This window comes from Rhinolophus ferrumequinum, chromosome 19 (assembly GCF_004115265.2).
Source record: "Rhinolophus ferrumequinum isolate MPI-CBG mRhiFer1 chromosome 19, mRhiFer1_v1.p, whole genome shotgun sequence".
Classification (NCBI taxonomy): Eukaryota; Metazoa; Chordata; class Mammalia; order Chiroptera; family Rhinolophidae; genus Rhinolophus; species Rhinolophus ferrumequinum.
Window position 1 is genome coordinate 1,213,517 of NC_046302.1, and position 21,129 is coordinate 1,234,645.

Below are 21,129 nucleotides of genomic sequence, written 5' to 3' on the forward strand. Positions count from 1 at the left end.
AATTTTTTAAATTTAAACATTCACCATATTTTGTGATCATGTATGTGAGGATTATGTTTGGGCTCTCTATTCTAGTCCATTGATCTATATGTTTATCTTTATGCCAGTACTACACTGTTTTGATCACTATACATTTGTAAGAAGTTTTGAAAGCAGGAAGTAGGAGACTTCCAATTTTATTTTTCTTTTACAAGATTGTTTGGCTATTTGGGGTGCCTTGAAATTTCTTACGAGTTTTAGGATGGGATAGTCTATTTCTGCAAAACCTATCATTGTGTGTTTTAAAATGGGGAAGATTATGTTTATATCCTGATTTTTGTGTGTTGATTTTGTATTCTGCAACTTGGCTGAATTTATTAGCCCTAATAGTTTGTGTGTGTGTGTGTGTGTGTGTGTGTGTGTGTGTGTTTTCTTTAGGGTTTTCTATATATAGGATTATGTCATCTGAGAATAGAGGTAGTTTAACTTCTTCCTTTCCAATTTGGGTGATCATTTTTTTTCTTGACTAATTGCTCTAGCTAGAACTTCCAATAGAATGTTGAATAGAAGAGGCTAAAGCCGGCATCCTTATCTTGTATTTGATCTTAGGGAAAACAATTTCAGTCTTTCATCATTGAATATGATCTGTGTTTTAAGATGGGAAAGATTGAGTATGTTTATATCCTGTGGGGAATGATCAGGGAGAATAGGTGGAACTATACGAATAAGGAGGGTAATAAGTGGAGAAAGGCCTCTGAGAGATGTAGTGGGGCCCAGATTGTTATCTGGAACCCAGTTAGTAGAGATACCTTGACTAGGAGGAAGGTCATGTGTGTCTTTGAGTCAGCACACAAGAAGAACCCAGCAATGCCCGGCAGATTGCAACTTAGGGTGGAGAGGAAGAGTTGCTTCCCAATCTATCTTCTCTCCTTTTTTTACCTGGGAATAGAATTTTTAGTGGGGACATGTATCTTTTCAGCTAATGACTATGTTTATCAGCCTCTCTTCAGCTATCTGTAACCATTTGATTAAGTATGACCATTGGAATAGGAGTAGAAATGATGATGCAACTTGAGGTCAAGGTTAAATGGAAGGAGCATAGCCTCCCTTCCCCCTTTTCTCCTTCTTGTTGGTTCAAACATAGGCTTTAGGGGGGAGCTTGAGCAGTTATCTAGGGCCATGCACTAGAAGGTGTGTGTGGGGAATGGCAGAATAAGAGAAAGAGGAGGACAGATTCTTAATGATTATAGAACTCACCAGGTGGAATGCTTGCTTGGACTTTATGTGAAAAAATGTAAATTTTATCTTGTTTAGTTCACTATTATTTTGTATCTCTCCATTACTGTAGCTGAATTAATATCCTAACTAATATGACATTTAATCAGTAGTTGGGCAACTCTGTGTGCTCAATTGAAGCTGGAGACCATGACAGTGTAATGGCTCCATGGGGACACTGAATAATTGCCTGCCGCCATACACAGCAGCCTTCATGAGGCAGTGGAGAAGGTAGAGGTAGTCTTGATCTGGGCATGTGGGTTCAAAGGTCAGGTGTGAAAGAAGTCAATGCAAGGAGGGAGCAGAAGGGTCGGAAACCAAGTGGCTGAGATGAGCAAACTTGGAATGTAAAAAAGATGGGTTGGAGGGATTGGAGTTGACACAGCAAGGGTCATGGGAGTGAAAAGAGTGAGAGAATTGGCAGTTCTGGTGTTTTCACACAGCACAATTCTGGAATGTAGCAGTCCACACAATTATTTGCATATGTATCATCACATTGATGCGGATTTTCAATACCCACAGATAGAAACCTAACTCAAATTATTTTAAGCCCCAATGTGAGTGCCATACAACATTGTAAGAAGGGCAAGCCTGGATCTGGGAATGTAAAGGAATTTATCAGGAATCTCTGTCAGCTTTCCTTTCCTATGTGTTGGCTTCATTCTCAGGCGGTCTTCCTATGAAGTGACAAAGATGACCTGGAAACCGATGACCCAAGTTTTCTTTCCTGATTTTTCCAGTAAAAGTGCCAGGACTGTCATTGGACTGTTCACTCACATTCCCAAACCAATCTCCATGTCCAGGCAGATGAGATACTTTGATAGGCCAGAGTTCTGTGTCCATCCCTAAAATAACGCTGGGTGTTAGGGGCAACCCATCCAAAGGATTTGGACTCAAAGTGGGGGAAGGGTGGTTCTCTAAAGAAAATTAGAGTGATGGTAGCCAGAAGAATTTGAATGGATTCTGGGTAGGTAAAATAACCCATGTCTACTACTATGGGTCTCAACTGCCCTTCATTCACCTTGTGTATCTCGGACACTGGCCCACCACATAGACTTCCGTCAAAATGAAAGGAACTGTCTGGCTCTGCAACCAGGTCTAGCTTCTTTGCACACCAAATCTGGGGTCAAGGACTGTCAGGCAATTGTTCCATTTGTGAAGTTGGACAGTTTCCATCCCCTTTGAGGGCCTCTGTTGCCTAACCTGTAAAATGAGAAGGCTAAGCCAGATCAGTGATTTTTGAACTATTCATTAGCAGTAAAAAAAAAAAAAAAAAATGGAACAGCTCTGGTGGAAGGGGAGGTAGGGGCATGGAACAGGTATCCTGCACTCTCAGACTTCCCCTTCCCCACTCATAGTGGCCATGAAAGAATACCACAACTCCAGGGAATGTGGTTTGAAAACCACTGGACCAAGGGCTCCTAGGAATTCCTCTAAACTCCAAAGTCCTTATCTCCTACCCCCATATTTGGCTGGTAGGAAATCTTTCCCTTTACTCTGTGCCAAATAATAAATGTAAAAATGGTCTTCTCTCCTAACTGGACAATACACAAAGAAGTTAGTTCCATACAGTACCTCATTTTGACTACTAGTTGGAAGAAAGTCTTCCCCTTTCACAGTGTGAAAGGAATTGCTCTTAACCAAGGGTCATAACCAGGAATAAATTAATGAGATGCTAAGCAACCTTCTGGGTGTCCTAGAGGTGATATCCCTAGGGTTGATGTATCGCAGGTCATCAGTAACAACCTCAGCTCTCCAAGGCCTTGCTTCTACTCTTTTGGGCTCTGAAAATGCCACAACATTCCATTTACTGATAGAAACCATTACCAAGTCCCAGAAAACCCAGTTTGTAAAATACATGCAGCAAACTGCATGATTTCAAGTGTGTATGTGGGGAGTCTAGAATCTTATTTGAATTCATAAGAAGGCTTACTTGTGAGCCAGGCTGTGTACCAGGCACTGGGGTTAAAATGATGAACAACACAAATGTGGTCTACACTCTCATAATGTTTGTAGTTTAGTGGGAGAGACAAACATTGACCTAATACTCTTGCAAACTAATTAGAAACCCAGATTCAAAAGTTATAATGGAGAAGTACAAAGGGATGTGAGTCAGGAACTACTGCAGCTGGATTTGACTTCAGGTCTGTCTCAACCCTAATGTAAGCTGTCCTATGTTCTGGGCAAGTCTTTCCCTTTCTCTGGACCCCAGTTTACTCATTTGTAAAAAGGTGACATGCCACCTGCTTCTGAAGAAGACTTATCCATTCATCAGGGTTTGGCCCAGGCATTATCACCTCATGACGCCTTCCCTGGCATTCGAGGCTGTTCTAGGTGGCCTTGCTCTGGGCTTGCACACCAGGTGGGGTGTACATGTTCCTGCACATCTAATGTTGCAAATTTCCTAACTAAGGACTAAGCTTATCAAGGCTGGAGATTTTGTATTTTATCTCTGTATTCCTAGTACATTGCAGTGTCTGGCTCAAAGCAGGTGCTAACAAATATTTGCTGAATGAATGGATGGATGGGAGAGTACACTGTGGTACAGGGAGTGTTAATATCATTATGGAGCCTGACAGGATATATTTGCTGGCTGATTGTCTCATCTGAGGTTGTGGGATGGGATGAAGATTATACAGGCTGTGAAGCCTTAAATCCTCAGCTGGAGTTCCAATTCTGTTAATTACTTGCTGTGCGTTCTTGTGCAAGGTTATTGGGCCTGTTTTAGCCTGTCTTTATCTATATTAGGAATTATACTACCTTACTGGGTCGTAGAGTTTTGGAAACATAAAATGTTATTTGCAGCCAACTTAATTTAAATAAAGGGAGAGGGTGGAAGCCAGGAGAAGCAGAGGCCAGTTCCATGGAGGATACCCAGCAGCACATGGGTGGGAGTGGTTGGCTGGGGTGGGCCTTCCCCGGGAGACGCAAAGGCGTGGGAGCCTGAAAACTCAGTAAGCAAAAGTCAAAGCTTTCGCTGTAAACCTGTTTCACCATCTCCAAAACGGAGGTAAGAGCTTGAACTTCTCTGAAGGATATGACGGTCCAATGCGAAATGCACAGGATGGCACGGTTAAGACTCACACCTCAGTGCAGAGTCCCAGCCCCAGACGAAACTTCGAGCTTATCCTCTCTGTGTTACCGCCCCCGGGCCAGAGCAGGAAGCTTGGGCTGCGGGGGATGCTAATCCGGCAACACAGCCGGAAGTGGGTGGGGAGAGCCCCCACGGCCGCCGCGATGGGCATAGTCATGAGCCAATGGAGAGCAGAGGCGTTTCCGCCTTCGCCAATGGATCGCCGACCAAGGCGGGCCCTGACAAACCGCTCTAGTAACTGCCGCATGGTAACCTGGGCCCCGGGTTTGGGCAACTGTCTCCTGGTTTTCCACTCAGGTCTTGATTCCGGACGTCTGCAGGATGAAGATTGAGGAGGTGAAGAGCACCACGAAGACGCAGCGCATCGCCTCCCACAGCCACGTGAAGGGGCTGGGGCTGGACGAGAGCGGCCTGGCCAAGCAAGCGGCATCGGGGCTCGTGGGCCAGGAGAACGCGCGAGAGGTGTGGCGGGCGGGCCAGGGGATCGGGGCGTTGAGCACGCCGCCGCCGCGAGGGGCCGCTGAGGTGGGGGCTCAGACCTGGGTGTGCGCTAGGGTGTACCGCTGACGTTTCTTCGGAGCAGTGAAAATTGGCTGTGGGGGCGGCGAGGGGGCGCCTCATGGACTGGGAGTGGAGCCGTTCCAGAAGAGCAGGTGACGGCCCCACGGGGGCGGTTGACTGCTTGCTTCATCTTTGGCAAGTCTTGAGGGAGTCCTCCACTCCGTGCCATGCTCTGTTTGCGACGCTGGGATCCAGCGGGGAACAAGATAGATGAGGTTCCTGCTCTCATGGAGCTTACATTTTAGTGTGGTGAGAGACGACAAACGTTTAAGCCAGTAATTATTATATTTTATTGGAGACCACTTCCTGCGGGGCTTTGCTGACCGTGGGAAGGAATTTGGATTTTTATGAACGCAGTGGGAGGCTGTGGGGGTTTTAAAGTACGGGAGTGATCAACCTGAAAAAGCTCACTTTGATTCCCAGGGCCTGGGACCTGAAGGAGGGAAGTGGGAGTTACAGAGAGGAGCAGCCTGCTTCACTCATGCTCAGCATCCTATTGACCATTCCAATTCAATCTACTTTTATTAAGTGGCAACTATGCTAAGTCCAAAAGTATTACATTATAATCACAAAACTATTCAAGCTTTTTTTTTTTCAGATTAAAAAATTGAGGGTGGGAGAGGTCACTTCACCTATACTCTTGCCACTCAGTTTAGTAATGATAACGGTAGGATTTGTACCCTCGTGTATTTGTACCCACGTGTACACAAATTAGTGCTCTCTCAGCTTGCTGTGCTCTCAGATCCATGCCTCTTGGCCTCCCCACTTAGCAGCTACAGAAACCTTAATTGAGACTGTTTCCTCCTCCCCTAATTGTACTAATACAGAGGACCAAAGAAAGGTCTCTGGCTTCCATTTTGAGCATCGTCTTTCCAAAAAGGAAATATTGGTATGGTCAAGGTGGCTTTCAAATTTCTCTTTATGTAGCTTCTGCTTACTGAGGACCTGTTACAGCAAATAGCTGACATTGGTTGAGTGCTTTCTATGGGCTAAGCACTGTACTAAGCAGCTTTATCTCCATTGTCTTGTTTTCACCACCCTAATAATTGTTTCTCCCTGACTTTAGGACACACACAAAAAGTTGTAAGACTTGTATATTGAATACCTGTGTGCCTAAATTCTACAGTTAACATTTTACTCTGTTGCTTTATCATATATATATATTCATTTATCCATCCACCAGTCCACTTTTGCATTTCAAAATAAGTTGCAGACTATAGTACATTTTACCCTTAAACCCTTTAGCATGTATGCCACTATCATGAACCATTTCAGATAAGGAAATTGTAGTTCACAGATGTTAAGTAGGTAGGTCCAAGGTCACTCCGCTGGTAGTGGTAGAGCCATGATTTAAACCCAAGTCCAGAATCCATGCTCTTAACTCTGATGCTGTATGCCTCTGTACAACTATGAGCTTCCTGAGCATAAATATATTATTAATATTATTAAATATCCAGAACTTGACTCTTTATAGGGGCTCGGTATTTATTTATTGAATTAATAGGCATTCCACTTCAGCTACCAGGTCCTTGTATGACTCTGGTCACATCAGCAGTCTTGTTGGTGTTTGATATCCTCATCTGAAAAATGAGAGAGTTTGACTAGGTGATCTTTTAAAGGCCCTTCCACTTTTTTAAATTTTAGTACTCACTGAACATACCTCACTAGAGAAAAGTTGGAGCCTAAACTGACGAAGGTTAAATGGAAGAGGTCCTAGTGTGTGAATAAGAGTACACATCCAAGGTTTGGAAAGTCTCTTCTATCTCTTTTGAATTTCCCAAAGACTTTCAATGCTGAGGATTATGATATGACAGGTTCTATGGAAAAAACCATAGTGGCTCTGTTATCTTTTTAGAAATGCAGCATCCGAAGACTAGCTTCTAGGCTCTGTTAAGGGCACTGTGCTTTTCCAGCTGAGCCAGAAATGGAATATAGCACATCTACACGCATTCCTTGAACCCACAGTTTCTTAGGGGCTGTCATAAGTGTGGGATCAAGGTACTTCTCTACAACACATGGGGAATAGTGGTAGAGGAGATAAGATAGATTCCCAAGACTCTGTTAATAGGGTAGTGTTGTCACTGCCCAGAGAGAAGAGCTGTGGCCTCCCTTAAGGCAAGGAATTTGATCTTGAGGATTTGGAAGGCGTTTAGTGAATCTTAAGGTGCCACAGGTTTAACCTCATACAGCATTTATTTTGTAGCATCTTGGGATGGTTAACTGATGGCAAACTAGTAGTATATGTCATTGATTCTTAGCCCTTAATAGGTTAATTTGGAAATCTGATGAAAGCTGTAAATCTTCTCCCTGGAAAAATGTACAGATGAACATATACGCACACTTTTATTTCCAATTTCATTTCCAATTTCAGAAAGTTTGTGGGCTCCTGGAGACTATCTCTGGTCCCCAGGCTAAAAGTCACTACTCTCATTTGTACTCCTACTGTCTGTTCCTCCACACAGCAGCCATCAAGATCTTTTAAAAACAAATCATCATAACATGATACATAGCCTAAGACCTTTTCAGTGGCTTCCCATTACATGTAGAATAAAATCCAAATATTACTGTGGACTCTCTAAAATTCTGTTCTGAGTTCTGGCCCCTGCTTGCCTTTTTAACCTCATCTTCCCATTCTTGTTTGTTATACTTTGGTCATTGTAGCCTTTCTGTCCCTCGGACATACCAAGCTCATTACTATATTTTGAATTTACTATTTCCTTTGACTGCAACACTGACTTCTGCCCTGCCCAGAGCTTCACATATGAGGTATGATCAGAAAGTACGGTGAATGTTTAAATTAAAAATTTATTACAGTAAAAGACACATTGCCATTAATCCCCCTCAAAATACTCCCCCTCGCTTCGAACACTTATCGCATCATTCTGGCCACTTTCTGAAGCAGTTCTGGAAGTCCTCTTTTGTGAGTATCTTTACTTCACCCTCCATCATGACAATGCTCCGTGTCACACATCACTTCTGTTACAGCAACTTCTGTCAAATAAAAACATCACGGTGTGTCCTCATCCACCTTACTCACTGGATCTGGCACCCTGTGACTTCTGGCTCTTCCCCGAAGTCAAAATGACCATGAAAGGTAAACGTTTTGAATCAATTCAGGACATTGAGGCAGCCATGACCGTGCAACTAAAGATACTAATGAAAGGGGACTTCCAGAACTGCTTCAGAAATTGGCAAGAACGATGGGATAAGTGTGTTTGAAGCGAGGGGGGTATTTTGAGGGGTGTTAATGGCAATGTGTCTTTTACTGTAATAATTTCTTTTTTATTTAAACTTTCACTGTGTTTTATGATCAGACTTCATATCAAATATAACGTCATCAGAGAGGTCTTCCCAGATCACTTTAGTGTAACTTCTGCCCCAGCCACTCCCTCTGTCAGTATCCTTTTTTCTTCACGATAGATCTTGTACAATGTCTTTGTGATTGTCTTTCTTCTCCACTGGAACAGGCATTCCATGAGCACAAGTCTTTTCTGTCTTACGCTCCACTGCCTCCAGCAGTGTGTTGGCACTCAGTGTTGGTTGAATAAGTATGTGAATTGTTTGGACCAGAGACTGGACTTTTTCCTCCTGTGAAACATTTTAATACTGATTTATTATTTCCACTGTGGTGTCTAGGCATGCGGAGTGATAGTAGAATTAATCAAAAGCAAGAAAATGGCTGGAAGAGCTGTCTTGTTGGCAGGACCTCCTGGAACTGGCAAGGTACTCATTTTCTCTCATTTCTTTTAATCTGCTCAGGAGAATGATCTTAATGTTTAATGTCTAAGCCAAATCGAATTTGTGGCTTAACTAGTCTTTGTTTAGCTAAATTGGTTATGTGTATGTTTTTAAAACTAATGTTTAATAATACAATTGAGTCTCTAAAATCCATGCTTCTAAAATTCAGATTATGCTGGCTGACCTCCAGAGAACAGAGAATGAAGTCCTCAGAGGGGTCTCATTGTCTTTAGAATTTGTCCTGTATCTCTTTTAAGTCTCCTTTGCTTTGGAAATACATTTCTGTTGGCTTAGGGCTTCATAAAATCTTCAGAGTGACATCTTACTCGAGGGGGAAAAAAACAGCAAGCATTTTTCTGAATGCTAACTTTACCCAGCACTATTATGGCTGTGTGAGACATGAGGAAAAAAAGAAAGAAGATAGGAATTAGGGACATGATTTTTATCTTCAAGGGGCTTATAGGGCAGAGAGAAGAAACCATGAAGCACAAAATGCTTCAGTTGAACACTAAGCTGCGAGATATTGACTGATCTTAAATGCAGCTTGGAGTAGAGCAGGAGACAGCACTGAGGGCTAGTAAAGCTGGAAGGGTTGGTTGAGTCTTGACAGTTGCCCTGTAAAGTGGGGAGAGGATTTAGCTTTGCACGAAAGAAAAGGGTCTTCCAGGTAAAGAAGGCAGTAAGGCTTGTTGGGATCCATGAGGAGACTGCCTAGATACTTGAAATGCTTCAAAGTCCCCAGTCTGAGCCCTGCTTGTTCTTTAAAAGGGCCACTTGGTACAGGAGAGTAGGAGCTTAAGATTCTGTTTGTAAAGCAATAAGCTTTAAATTCCGTCTCTGGTGCTGACTTGCCGTGAGGCCCAAGGCAGGTCTCTTAGCCTTTCTGAAGTAGTAGCATATGCCGTGACTATTTCAGAATGTTATTAAACTGATCGGTTGTAAGATAACGCTTTTAATCATCATTTGAAATTATAAATGGAATTGATGGTGTATCTTGTACTGGTGTCTTAAAACAGAAGAAGTGCTGTTTCTTAAGTTTTTTTTAACTGAAACATACCATGTAAAGGTGAGCTTTCATTACCTCTCCAGGCAACATTAGCTTGTCCAATGTATTTATCATTTATTTGTGTACTATTCCTTCTTACACCTTAGACCCTGACTTACCCTCCATTTTTCTTCTTCCTAAAGTACATCACTTAGAAGTTCCTTCGAGAGGTTTGTTGATGTCAAAGTCAGGTTTGTAATTATCATGTTGCCCTTGTTTTGAAAGATAGTTCAGTTGACAGCTTATTTTCTCTTAGTACTATTATTTCTCTCAATTATGTTGGCTTCTATTTTTGCTTCTGAGAAGTCTAATTTTGAGGATTTTGGTTTTTCTGCTTGATGTTTTGGAGATATTTTTGGTTTTGGTATTTCACTATGGTATGTCAAAGAGTGAATTTATTTTTATTTATCTGGCTTGATGTTAATTGTGTTTTCTGAATCTGAATATTATGTCTGTAATGAGTTGTGGGAAGTTGTTGGCCTTTATGTTTTTAAATACTGCCTTTGCCTATATTCTCTCCTTCTGGAAATTCAGTTAGATGTTAAGTTGGTCTGCAAAGGTTCTCAACCTGCGTTAATTTTGCTTCCCCAAGGGACATTTGGCAGTGTCTAGAGACCTTTTCGGTTATCACAACTCGGTTGGGCAGGCAATGCTTCAAGGCATCTCACGGGCAGAGGCCAAAGGCGCTGCTAAACGTGCCCAGGGCAGTCTCTGCAGGCCTTATCCAGTTCAGAATGTCTGGAGTGCCGAGATTGGGACACTCCAGCTAGAGCTTCTCCTTTTGTCTTCACCTTTGTTTTCATACTTTCCATCTGTTTTACTTTGCTGCATTCTGGGTGATTTCTTTAGACCTCTGTTCCAGTCTCATTGTCTCGTGAGCTTAAGCTGTGACTAAGTGACTGCTTAATCCAATCCATGGAACTTTTTTCTTTTCATTTTGAAAACTTTGAAATCTACAAAAGAGTTGAAAGAATAATATGATGACTCTCTCTATACCCTACACATAGATGACTAATTGTAAATATTTTGTGACATTTGCTTCTTTAAAATTCTATTTCTGAACCATGTGAAAGTAAGTGCAAGGACATTTCCCCACATTACCAGGATATTATCAACACACCCAAGAGAGTTAAAATTGCTAATAGTATTAGCAGATGTCTAATTGATATTACAGTTTCTCCAAGCTGTTCTAGTTTTTGACTGTTTCATTTTTTTATACTTTTAAATTCAGAATATAATTAAGGATCACATATTGAATTCATTGTTATGTCTCTTTAGTCTCTTTTTATCTAGAACAGTTACCCTCTCCACCATTTTTTTGTTTTGTTTTCCTTTATGGCATTGATATTTTTGAAGAGTCCAGGACAGTTTTTTTGTACAATGACCTACAACCGTTCTACAGTGATTGCCTAACTGTTTTTGTATGAAATGTTAAACACTTTGGCACTACACTGCATAGATGATGTTGTATCCTTCCATTGTTTCATAACAGGAGCTTGATGCCAGGTTCTGCTGTGAAGTTACTGGTTCTCTTTGTAATCAATAAGTAATCTGTGAAGTGACATATTGAGATGTTGCAAATATCCTTTTTCCCTGTGGGTATAGCATTCATTGACAGCCATTGCTTGTCAATTATCACATTGGTGGGTGCAAAATGGTGATTTTTTAAAAAAAATTTATTAAAATATAGCTAACATGCAATATTATATTAGTTTTAGGTATACGCTATAATTATTCAACATTTATGTAGCTAAAGAAGTGATCACCATGGTAAGTCCAGCAACCATCTGACACTGTACCATGCTATCACTATATTATTGACTATATTCCCTGTGCTGTACATTATATCCCCATGACTTACTTGTTTTATACCTGGAAATTTGAACCTCTTATTCCCCTTCACCTTTCCCCGCCCCTTTTTATTTTTTCAATTACAGTTGCCATTCAGTATTATTTTATATTAATTTCAGATTTACAGCATAGTGGTTAGACATTTATATAATATTTAAGAAGTGATCCCCCTGACTAGTCTAGTACCCGCCTGGCACTATATATAATTATTACCATGTTATTGACTATATTTCCTATGCTTTACATCCCTATGACTATTTTGTAACTACCAATTTGTACTTCTTAATTCCTTCCCTTTTCACCCTGCCTCCCAATCCGTCCCATCTATCACCCCAATACATCTAGTACCCATCTGACACCATACATAGTTATTACAATATTATTGACTATATTCCTTATGCTATACCCTATTTCTCCATGACTACTTTGCAACAACCAATTTGTACTCCTTAATCCCTTCCCCTTTCTCACCCACCCTCCAACCCCCTTCCGTTTGGCAACCATTAAAATGTTCTCTGTATTTATGAGTTTGTTTCTGTTTCATTTATTTATTTATTTTGTTCTTTAGATTCCACATAAAAGCAAAATCACCTTGAGTCTGTCTTTCTCTGTCTGACACTCCACTGTGTACAGTACCCTCCAGGTCCATCCATGCTGTTGCCCATGGCAAGAACCCATTCCCTTCCATGGCTGAGCAATATTCCATTATATATACATATCACCTCTTCTTTATTCATCTATCAGTGGATACCTAGGCTGCCTCCACGTCTTGGCCATTGTAAACAATGCTGCAATGAACATATGGATACACACGTCCCCTTGAAATAGTACTTTGGGTTTCTTCAGATGAGTAACTGAAGTGGGAATACTCGGTCCTTCTTTGTCTCTTGTTATAGCCTTTGCTTTAAAGTCTATTTTGCCTGGTATTAGTATTGCTACTGCAGATTTGTTGTTTGTTTATTTCCATTTTCATGAAATGTCTTTTTCCTATCCCTTTACGTTCAGTCTGTGTGTGTCTTTCGATCTGAAGTGAGTCTCTGGTAGGCAGCATATGCAAGGGTCTTGTTTTCTTATCCATTCAGGCACCCTACCTTTTGACTGGAGCGTTTAATTCATTTACATTGAAAGTAATTGTTGATATGTAGTTATTGCCATTTTACTATTGATATTATATATGTATATATATGGGTTTTAAAAAATTTTTTTTTCATATTAAAAATGTCCCTCTAAGATTCCTTGTAATTCTGGTTTGGTGGTGATGAACTTCTTTAGCTTTTTCTAGTATGGGAAGCTCTTTCCCTAGAGCTAGACAATTCAATTTCCACCCCATCTTCTTCTGCCTTCCCCTACCCCCACTCCGGTTCAAGCCATTGTTTCTCAGTCGAGTTGTGTAGGACACAGCTCCCTGGCCCATGCGGTATTATGAGCCTTGTGCTCCCCCCCCGGCTGAGGCAGTCGGTCACCAGTCGTCAGTTGGTCGCTCACGCTGGCCATTGGCCAGTCCTGGCAGCACAGCAGCCTGTGGCAGCACACAGCAGCTCATGCCAACCTCCGGCTGCTCACAGCAGCCCAGCTCCAGGGAGAGCTGTTGTTCACAATCTTAGCCGTAGAGGGCCCAGCTCACTGGCCCATGTGGGAATTGAACTGGAGACCTTGGCGTTAGGAGCACGGCGCTCCAACCACCTGAGCCACTGGGCCGGCCCCAGTTTCCGCCCCCCCCCCCCCATATGTCCCTGGTGCCTTTAGAGCTGCGGACTCAGTGCTGGTGCTCAGAGCGAGTGAGTCTATCAGCGAGTGAGTCCTTTAAGAGGAGTGCCTGGGACTGCACCTGCTATCATCTCTCTGAGCCACAAGCTCCACTGGTTTTCACAGCCAGAAGTTATGGGGGCTTCTCTGGCACTGAAACCCTGGGCTGGGGAGGCTGGGACCTCTCCCTCTTAGGGATTCATCTGAAGCCGAGTTATCCCTCTTGATTTTAATGGCCACCTGCAGGTGTGGGACCAGCCTGTTCTGGATCTCTGACACTCCTACCAGTCTCGACGTGGCTTCTTCTTTACGTCTTTAGTTGCAGGGCTTCGGTTCAGCTAGATTTCAGTGGCTCTCAATGATGGTTATTCTGCAATTTACTTGTGATTTTGATGTGGTCGTGAGAGGACGTAAGCACAGCTTTTACCTACTCTGCTATCTTGACCTGAACCAAAGTGGCTGGTCATTTTTTTAATCATTAAATTTATTGGATGACATTGGGTAATAATAACATTATATAAGTTTCAGGTGTACGGCTTTGTAATACTGTAATACACTTTTGTATATTCTGTTGTGTGGCTATCACCCAAAGGCTAACCTTCAATCACCGTGTATTTGTCCCCTTTTACCCTCTTTGTTCTCCCCCACCCCTCTTCCCTTCTGGTAGCCATCATTCTTGTGTCTCTATCTCTTTTTTTTTTATTTGTTTGTTCATTTGTTGCTTTTTGTTTTATATCTCACATCTGAGTAAAAGCATACAGTTCTTAGCGTTTTCCTTCTAACTTATTTCACTTAAGTGTAGTACTCTCAAGATCCATCCAAGTTGTCGCAAATGGCAGTATTTCATTTTTATGTTGACCAAGTAGTATTCCATTGTATATATGTACCACATCTTCTTTATCCAGTCATCCGTTGAAGGACACTTAGGTTGTTTCCATGTCTTGGCTATTGTAAATAATGCTGCAGTGAACATAGGGATACATATATCGTTATGAATAAGTGTTTTCAAATTTTTTGGGTAGTTACCTAGAAGAGGAATTGCTGGGTCATTGGTAGTTCTAGTCTTAATTTTTTGAGGAACCTGCATACTATTTCCCATATTGGCTGCTCCAGTTTACATTCCCACCAGCAATGTATGAGGGTTCCCTTTTCTCCACATCCTCTTCAACACTTGTCATTTCTTGTCTTAGTGATACTAGAAAATGGTGATTTTTCTAAATGTCATTTATTCTATATATATCATAGCTTGCTCTTTTTGTTTGTTTCTTTTGTAAAGATGGAGCAACCCCACCAAAGTTCTGTTTTTTTCTTTTCTTTAAAATCTGGCTATTTTTGATAGCCTTTTGTTCCTTGTTCATGAACCAATTCTTTTTTTTTGTATGCTGTATCTGCTTGTGAAATCGTGGTTTTTGTTTGTTTGTTTGTTTTTAATTGGGGAAGGGGAACAGGACTTTATTGGGGAACAGTGTGTACTTCCAGGACTTTTTCCACGTCAAGTTGTTGTCCTTTCAATTTTAGTTGTGGAGGACGCAGCTCAGCCCCAGGTCCAGTTGCCATTGTTAGTTGCAGGGGGCACAGCCCACCATCCCTTGCGGGAGTTGAACCAGCAACTTTGTGGTTGAGAGGATGCACTCCAACCAACTGAGCCATCCGGGAGCTCAGCGGCAGCTCAGCTCAAGGTGCCGTGTTCAATCTTAGTTGCAGGGGGCGGAGCCCACCATCCCTTGCTAGAGTTGAGTTGTGGAACTGGCAGCCTTGTGGTTGAGAGCCTGTGCTCCAACCAACTGAGCCATCTGGCCACCTGGGAGCTGAATGGCATGGCAGCTCATTGACTTCATTCTAGGTGCGGAGGACGCAGTTCGCTGACCCATGTGGGAATCGAACTGGCAGCCCCGTTGCCCAGAGCTCGTGCTCTAATCAACTGAGCCACCCATCCGCCCCGTGAAATCATGTTTCATCAAATCTGTGAGGCTTCTCTAAAGTTAGGACTGAGTACTTCCTAAGAGGACTTGTGAGGGGCCCTGCTTTGCTACCAACCCAGGGCACTTGATGTGAATTTTGTGGCTTGGATCTTCTGGCCATCAGGTAGTGTAAAGACTAGGGCTTCCAGGTGGGAATTCCCTCCCGTTCTCAGGAATTTTTCTCGCTTTTCCGTTCCTGAATCCCAAGAAAAGTTGGTCAGGAAATCGGGAAAATTGAACCCAGGTGGTTGGGAGTATCGGCCATCACTTTGTGGAAACGATTCGTCGTGGAGAACAGAAAACAGTTTGTATCTCGGGATTTGGGAATGGGAAAGCGAAAAAAATTCCTGAGAATGGGCGGGAACTCCCGCCTGGAAACCCTAGTAAAGACCAATCCTAAATCTGTTTGAGAGCATGCTAGGGACACTTGTTTTCCTCACCCAGAGCCAATGCAAGACTGACAAGTTTATATTTTGTACCTCAAGGAGATTTTTTATGGCCTACCTTTTCTACTAATGTGGGACACTTCAAGGGTCCTTTTTATTCAGGGGTTTCTGCCTTAACGCTATACGTTGCTGGGTTTCTGGTATCTGTCCAACACCCACTGAACTTTCAAGGCAATGGACTTGAAATCCAAACTACTCTGGGTTTATTTTTGTTTGTTTGTTTATGTATTTATGTACGTATGTATGTATTTATTTATTTGTTTGTTTTTAGGTGTTTTGTAACAGGAAGGATTTTCAGTGGCTCTCGTGTGCCATACTGGAAGCATAAGTCCTTCATTCCTTTTGTAGTATTGTACCATTTTCCTCCAGCATTTACAGGTTTGTCCAATCCCTTTTGATGTGTATGAAGGCATGTGGTAACTCTCCTGCTTAATAGTATGCTGGTGTGGCCCCAGAGTTTAAGCAACTTAACTAATGACAGGCAGGAATATGGTGCTTATTTAGAGGTGCAAATACATAGTTCATATGGACGTTCCGTTCTTAAGGAGCTCACATCATTAATAACAGGCCTATGTGTTTGGGTTTTAGAAAAAGGAGATTTTCAAATAAGAGTGAAAATAAAGAAGATTTCTTCAGTCTTCTTTTGGCAACCACCTCTTTTTTGTGTGCCACCTGCATAGGGGGTGGGCTGGGCACAAAGAAATAAATGTCATGGAGATTGGGGTTTGCATCTTAGCTCTGCTGCTTGATAACTGTTTGACCTTGTGTGAGTTGACCTCTACATTTCAGTTTCTAAATCTCTAAAATGCCAACTAGACTGTCAAGTTCATAGGCTAGTTGGGAGGATTTAATGAGATCTTTCATGTAGGTGATCTAGCAGTATATATACCGGGTTTCCCCAAAAATAAGACCTCGCCGGAGTATCAGCTCTAATGCGTGATCATTTTTGGAGCAAAAATTAATATAAGACCTGGTCTTATTGTAATATAATATAAGATCGGGTCTTATATAATACAAGATCAGGTATAATATAATATAGTTTAATGTAATATAATACCGGGTCGTATATTAATTTTTGCTCCAAAAGATGCATTAGAGCTGATGGTCCTGCTAGGTCTTATTTTTGGGGAAACATGGTAGTAGGTGCTCGGTCACTTACTTGAGATATAGTATACCTGCCATATTGTATACCTGTCTTCGGGGAGCCTTTAAGTGGAGGAAACTAGACACACTTGAAACATTTCTTAAGTAAGTATTTATCGTATTTTAATGGGAGTATATTGATCATCTCTTTTGTATTAAGTAGAGATGGAGGGATGCCATAAAATCAGATACAGTCACTGTCTTTGAAGTTTGCAACTGAGGGTAGGGAGTTCCGCCCGTAAAGATACCTGGATGAGAAAGAGGAGTGACTGTTAAGGTTGCAGGGTTTAGATAGAAGGCAGACGTGGCTAGCCTGTGGCTTCCATTGGGAGGCCTGGTGTTAGAGTGCTACTCCTCTCACTGTGCCCTGTCATGCTCTAGAGATTTTTTTCCTTCGCTCTTAGAATACTAGAGAGTAACAGTTTTAGAGGTATCATTCTCGAGATTACAATCTCAGATGCCTACTCAGACAGGCAGTGGGGATGAGAGAAACGCCTGGGTGCAAGCTCCAGGGAGCAGTGCAGCTGGAGGCAGTCTAGAGCAGAACCCACAATATCTCTGAGGTATGCCTGTAAATAGCTTGATTTTTATGTGAAGGTTGCCGACATTCAAAAGTGAACAACAGAGGACAACCCAGATGGCGCAGTATGTAAACACTGTGCTTACTTTCTCTTACAACCTTATCAAAATTACAACTAATCTACAAAACAACCATTATTGAGAATCGCCTAAAATCAAGCTGAACTAAAGCCTTTCAACTAAGGATGTGCAGAAGAAGCCACCTCCAGATTAGTAGGAAGGGCAGAGATGTGGAACGGGCTGGTCCCACATCTGCGTGTGACCATTAAAGATCAGGAGGAATATTTTGGCTGTGGAGATTCCCCTCCACACCCCAGAGGAGCCAGAGGTCCCAGCCCAGGGTTCCAGTGCCGGGGAGAGAAGTCCCCATAATTTCTGGTTGTGAAAACCAGTGGAGATTGTGACTGAGTGAGACTGAGTACAATTGCACTCCCAGGCGCTCCTATTAAAAGGACTGCGCACAGACTTACCCACCAATGGAGCCCCTTGATCTGAGGTCCAGTGCTGGTGCAGCAGCTGGAAAGGTGGCAGGGACATATGATGGCCGGGGTGGGGGGGGGGTGGAATTGAGTTGTCTGGCTTGGAACAGGGGCTTGGAGAGGTGGCTTTCTCCTGGATGGAGGAGCTGGTGGAGGACATTGTTTCTTTGCTGAGGCTTCCCCCTTCCCCGCTTGGGGATGCAGGCAAGCTCCATATCTGAGTCTCTGACATTTCTTCGCCACACCCTGGCAGTTTGAGACCCGGCCCCGCCCAGCTTTTGGGCACCCCCAGGCTGCTTCCAGTGGCTTTTTCGTGCAGACCGCCTGTCTTGGCTCAAGCTACAGACCTTCCTAGGGTCACTCAAAGGTTCGGGGAACCCAGAGAAGCAGCATCTGGCTTGAGCATGTCTTATATGTTTGGCTGAGCAGCCCTAAGTACAGCACTAGTGGCAGCTGGCTTTGGTTTACAACTTGGCCTCTTAAGGCACTTCCAGGCACAGCACAGGCCATCTGCAGATTTCTTTGTGGCTCCTGCTGAGTGGCCCTCGGTGGGGCACAGGCTGTGGTTGAACTTGACCTGCAGCAGATCCCTTCCAAGGTGGTCCTGGGTCTGGCACCCCCAGTGGCCAGCTTCAAAATGAGCTGAAGCATTCCTGCTACCTCCAAGTATGACACACCGAAGATGTGGATTGGGCAGCCACCAGAGTCCTGCTGAGGCAGATCCTACTCTGTAGAATCAGCCCCTGCATAACAACTCTTCCACTGTAGTTAAGGCCAGTCCTCACAACCAGTAAGCCCAAGGGTCAGCCCCTCCTACTGATGTGCAATTATCAACCAAGCTTCAAATACAAGAGGAGGGCACACAACTCACACAAAGGACTCACCTGGAGTGCATGACTCAGGTGACCAGAAAGACTGCACCACTGAACCCCACAGCACACCTACTACGTAAGGCCATTCTACTAACACTGGAAGACATAGCAGCCGTACCTAGTACATAGAAACAAACACAGGGAGGCTTTCAAAATGGGGAGACAAAGAAACATGTCCCAAATAAAAGAACAGAATAAAGCTCCAGAAAAAGAACTAAGTAAAATGGAGATAAGCACTCTATTACATGCAGAGTTCCAAACACTGGCTATAAGAATGCTCGGTGATCTCAGGGAAAAGTGCAACAGAGAGATAGGAAGCATACAAATGGAGATGGAAACCATGAAAAAGAACCATTCAGAAATAAAGACTACAATAATGGAAATGAAGACTATATTATAGAGAATCAACAGTAGATTACATGAAGCAAAGGATCCAACCAGCGATGTAAAAGATAAGGTAGCAGAAAACACCCAACCAGAACAGCAAAAAGAAAAAAATCCAAAAAATTGAGAAGAGTTTAAGGGGTCTCTGGGACAATATCAAGCTTACCAACATTCGCATTGTAGGGGTACCAGAAGGAGAAGAGATAGAGCAAGGAATTGAAAACCTATTTGAAGAAATAATGACAGAAAACTTCTCTAACCTGGTGAAGGAAATGGACATACAAGCTTGAGAGTCCCAAACGAGATAAACCCAAAGAGGCCAACACTAAGACACATCATTAAAATACCAAAGATTAATGACAAAGAGAGAACCTTAAAAGCAGCAGGAGAAAAGCAGTTAGTTACCTACAGGGGAGCCGCCCATAAGACTGTCAGCTGATTTCTCAACAGAAACTTTGCAGGCAAGAAGGGAATGGCAGGAAATATTCAGAGTGATGAAAAGCAATGACGTACAACCAAGATTACTCCAGCAAAGCTATCATTTAGAATTGAAGTACAGATAAGGAGCTTCCCAGACAAGAAAAAGCTGAAGGAGTTCATCACCACCAAACCAGTGTTACAAGGACTCTTAGAGGGACTTCTTGAAGATGGGAGGGGGATTAAAGATGGGTGAAAGGGGAAAAAATTAAGAAATACAAATTGGTTGTTATACAGTGGTCATGGAGATGTAGGGTATAGCATAAGGAACATAGTCAATAATATTGTAATAACTAGGTATGGTGCCAGATCGGTACTAGATCTATTAGGGTGATAGAAGAGAATGGGGTTGGGGGCACGGTGAAAAGGGTGAAGGTATTAAATATAAATTGGTAGTTAATACAATATGGGGAATATAATCGACAACATTGTAAAGGTCATGTAAGGTGCCAGATGGGCACTGGGCTTATCAGGGGGATCACTTCATAGACTGTGTCCAATGTGCTAGACACCTGAAGCTGAAGTAGAATAATATTGAATATCAACTATAACTAAATATATAGGCATATATAGTCATGGGATGTGGAGTACAACATAGGGAAGATAGTCAATGGTATTGTAGCAGCTATGTAAGATGTGAGAGGGGTAGTAGCTTGGGGGGTGGGTTATCATTTTATGAGGGCTTTAAATGTCTATTACATTGCTTTGTACAGCTGAAACTAATAAAAAATAAATTAAAAAAATAATAATAAAGTGAGAAGAAAAAAAAAGAGAGCAACAAATTGAGTCTAAAAACACACATGAGACTGTGCTGGGCAAAACAGAACCAGTTGGCTACCTAGTATGATCTAACCCAGGACTTTATTTGACAGATTAGGAAATCGGGCACCAGAGATTCACCCTGTGCCCAGGTTCACACTGAAAATTAGTGGCATAACCAGGACTAAAACCCAGTTTCTGCCCCTTAGGCCAGTGCTTTTTGTGCTACTGTGTGTGCTGATTCTCTAAAGGATTCTTGTGTCTCAAAACTATCACCAAAGGGGCATTGAAAGGGAAATCTAAGCAGAACCTTTAGTGGGCCAATTTTAAAGCATTGTCTCAGATAGCCACTTTGTTGTCCTTCAGTAGCAAGCTTATTTTCTTCCTAGCCCATATACCTTGTGAACTGATCTTATTCAGGCTCTTATTTCAAAGCTGAGGAAAGATGAAAATGGCATTAAAAGGTCATGGGATTTCCCAGTCCTGTACCGGCTTTAAAGGCCTAGATTTTCATACTTGATATTTGATCATATATCTGTTAAGTTTGCTTCTGTTTAGTATCAACTGTGGTTGTCTTACCAAAAATCAACTTGTAGTTTTATTAGGATATGTTTAAGTATAATTTAAGACCAGCTCATAGCTTCAGAACCCTTCCTCATGTATTCTTCATTATTTGTGGGCCACTTAATATAAAGTGAACATCATGCAATTCGTTCCTTGATTATTGATTTCTGATGCAT

At 42.4% G+C, this 21,129-nt stretch overlaps 1 protein-coding gene across 2 annotated transcripts in view; it reads left to right on the forward strand.

Annotated features, from left to right (window-relative positions):
* The first annotated feature begins 4,570 nt into the window (after positions 1–4,570).
* The window catches only part of RUVBL1 (RuvB like AAA ATPase 1), a 49,088-nt gene continuing 32,529 nt past the window's right edge, over positions 4,571–21,129 (forward strand). Inside the window, exons 1-2 of one of the 2 annotated variants that reach the window (XM_033087563.1) lie at positions 4,571–4,810; positions 8,546–8,632. In XM_033087563.1, the coding sequence (XP_032943454.1) occupies positions 4,670–4,810; positions 8,546–8,632 (228 nt within the window). In that variant the 5' untranslated portion in view covers positions 4,571–4,669. Of the gene's footprint in view, positions 4,874–8,545; positions 8,633–21,129 lie in introns of both variants that reach the window. The other variant, XM_033087562.1, reaches the window with a different exon arrangement.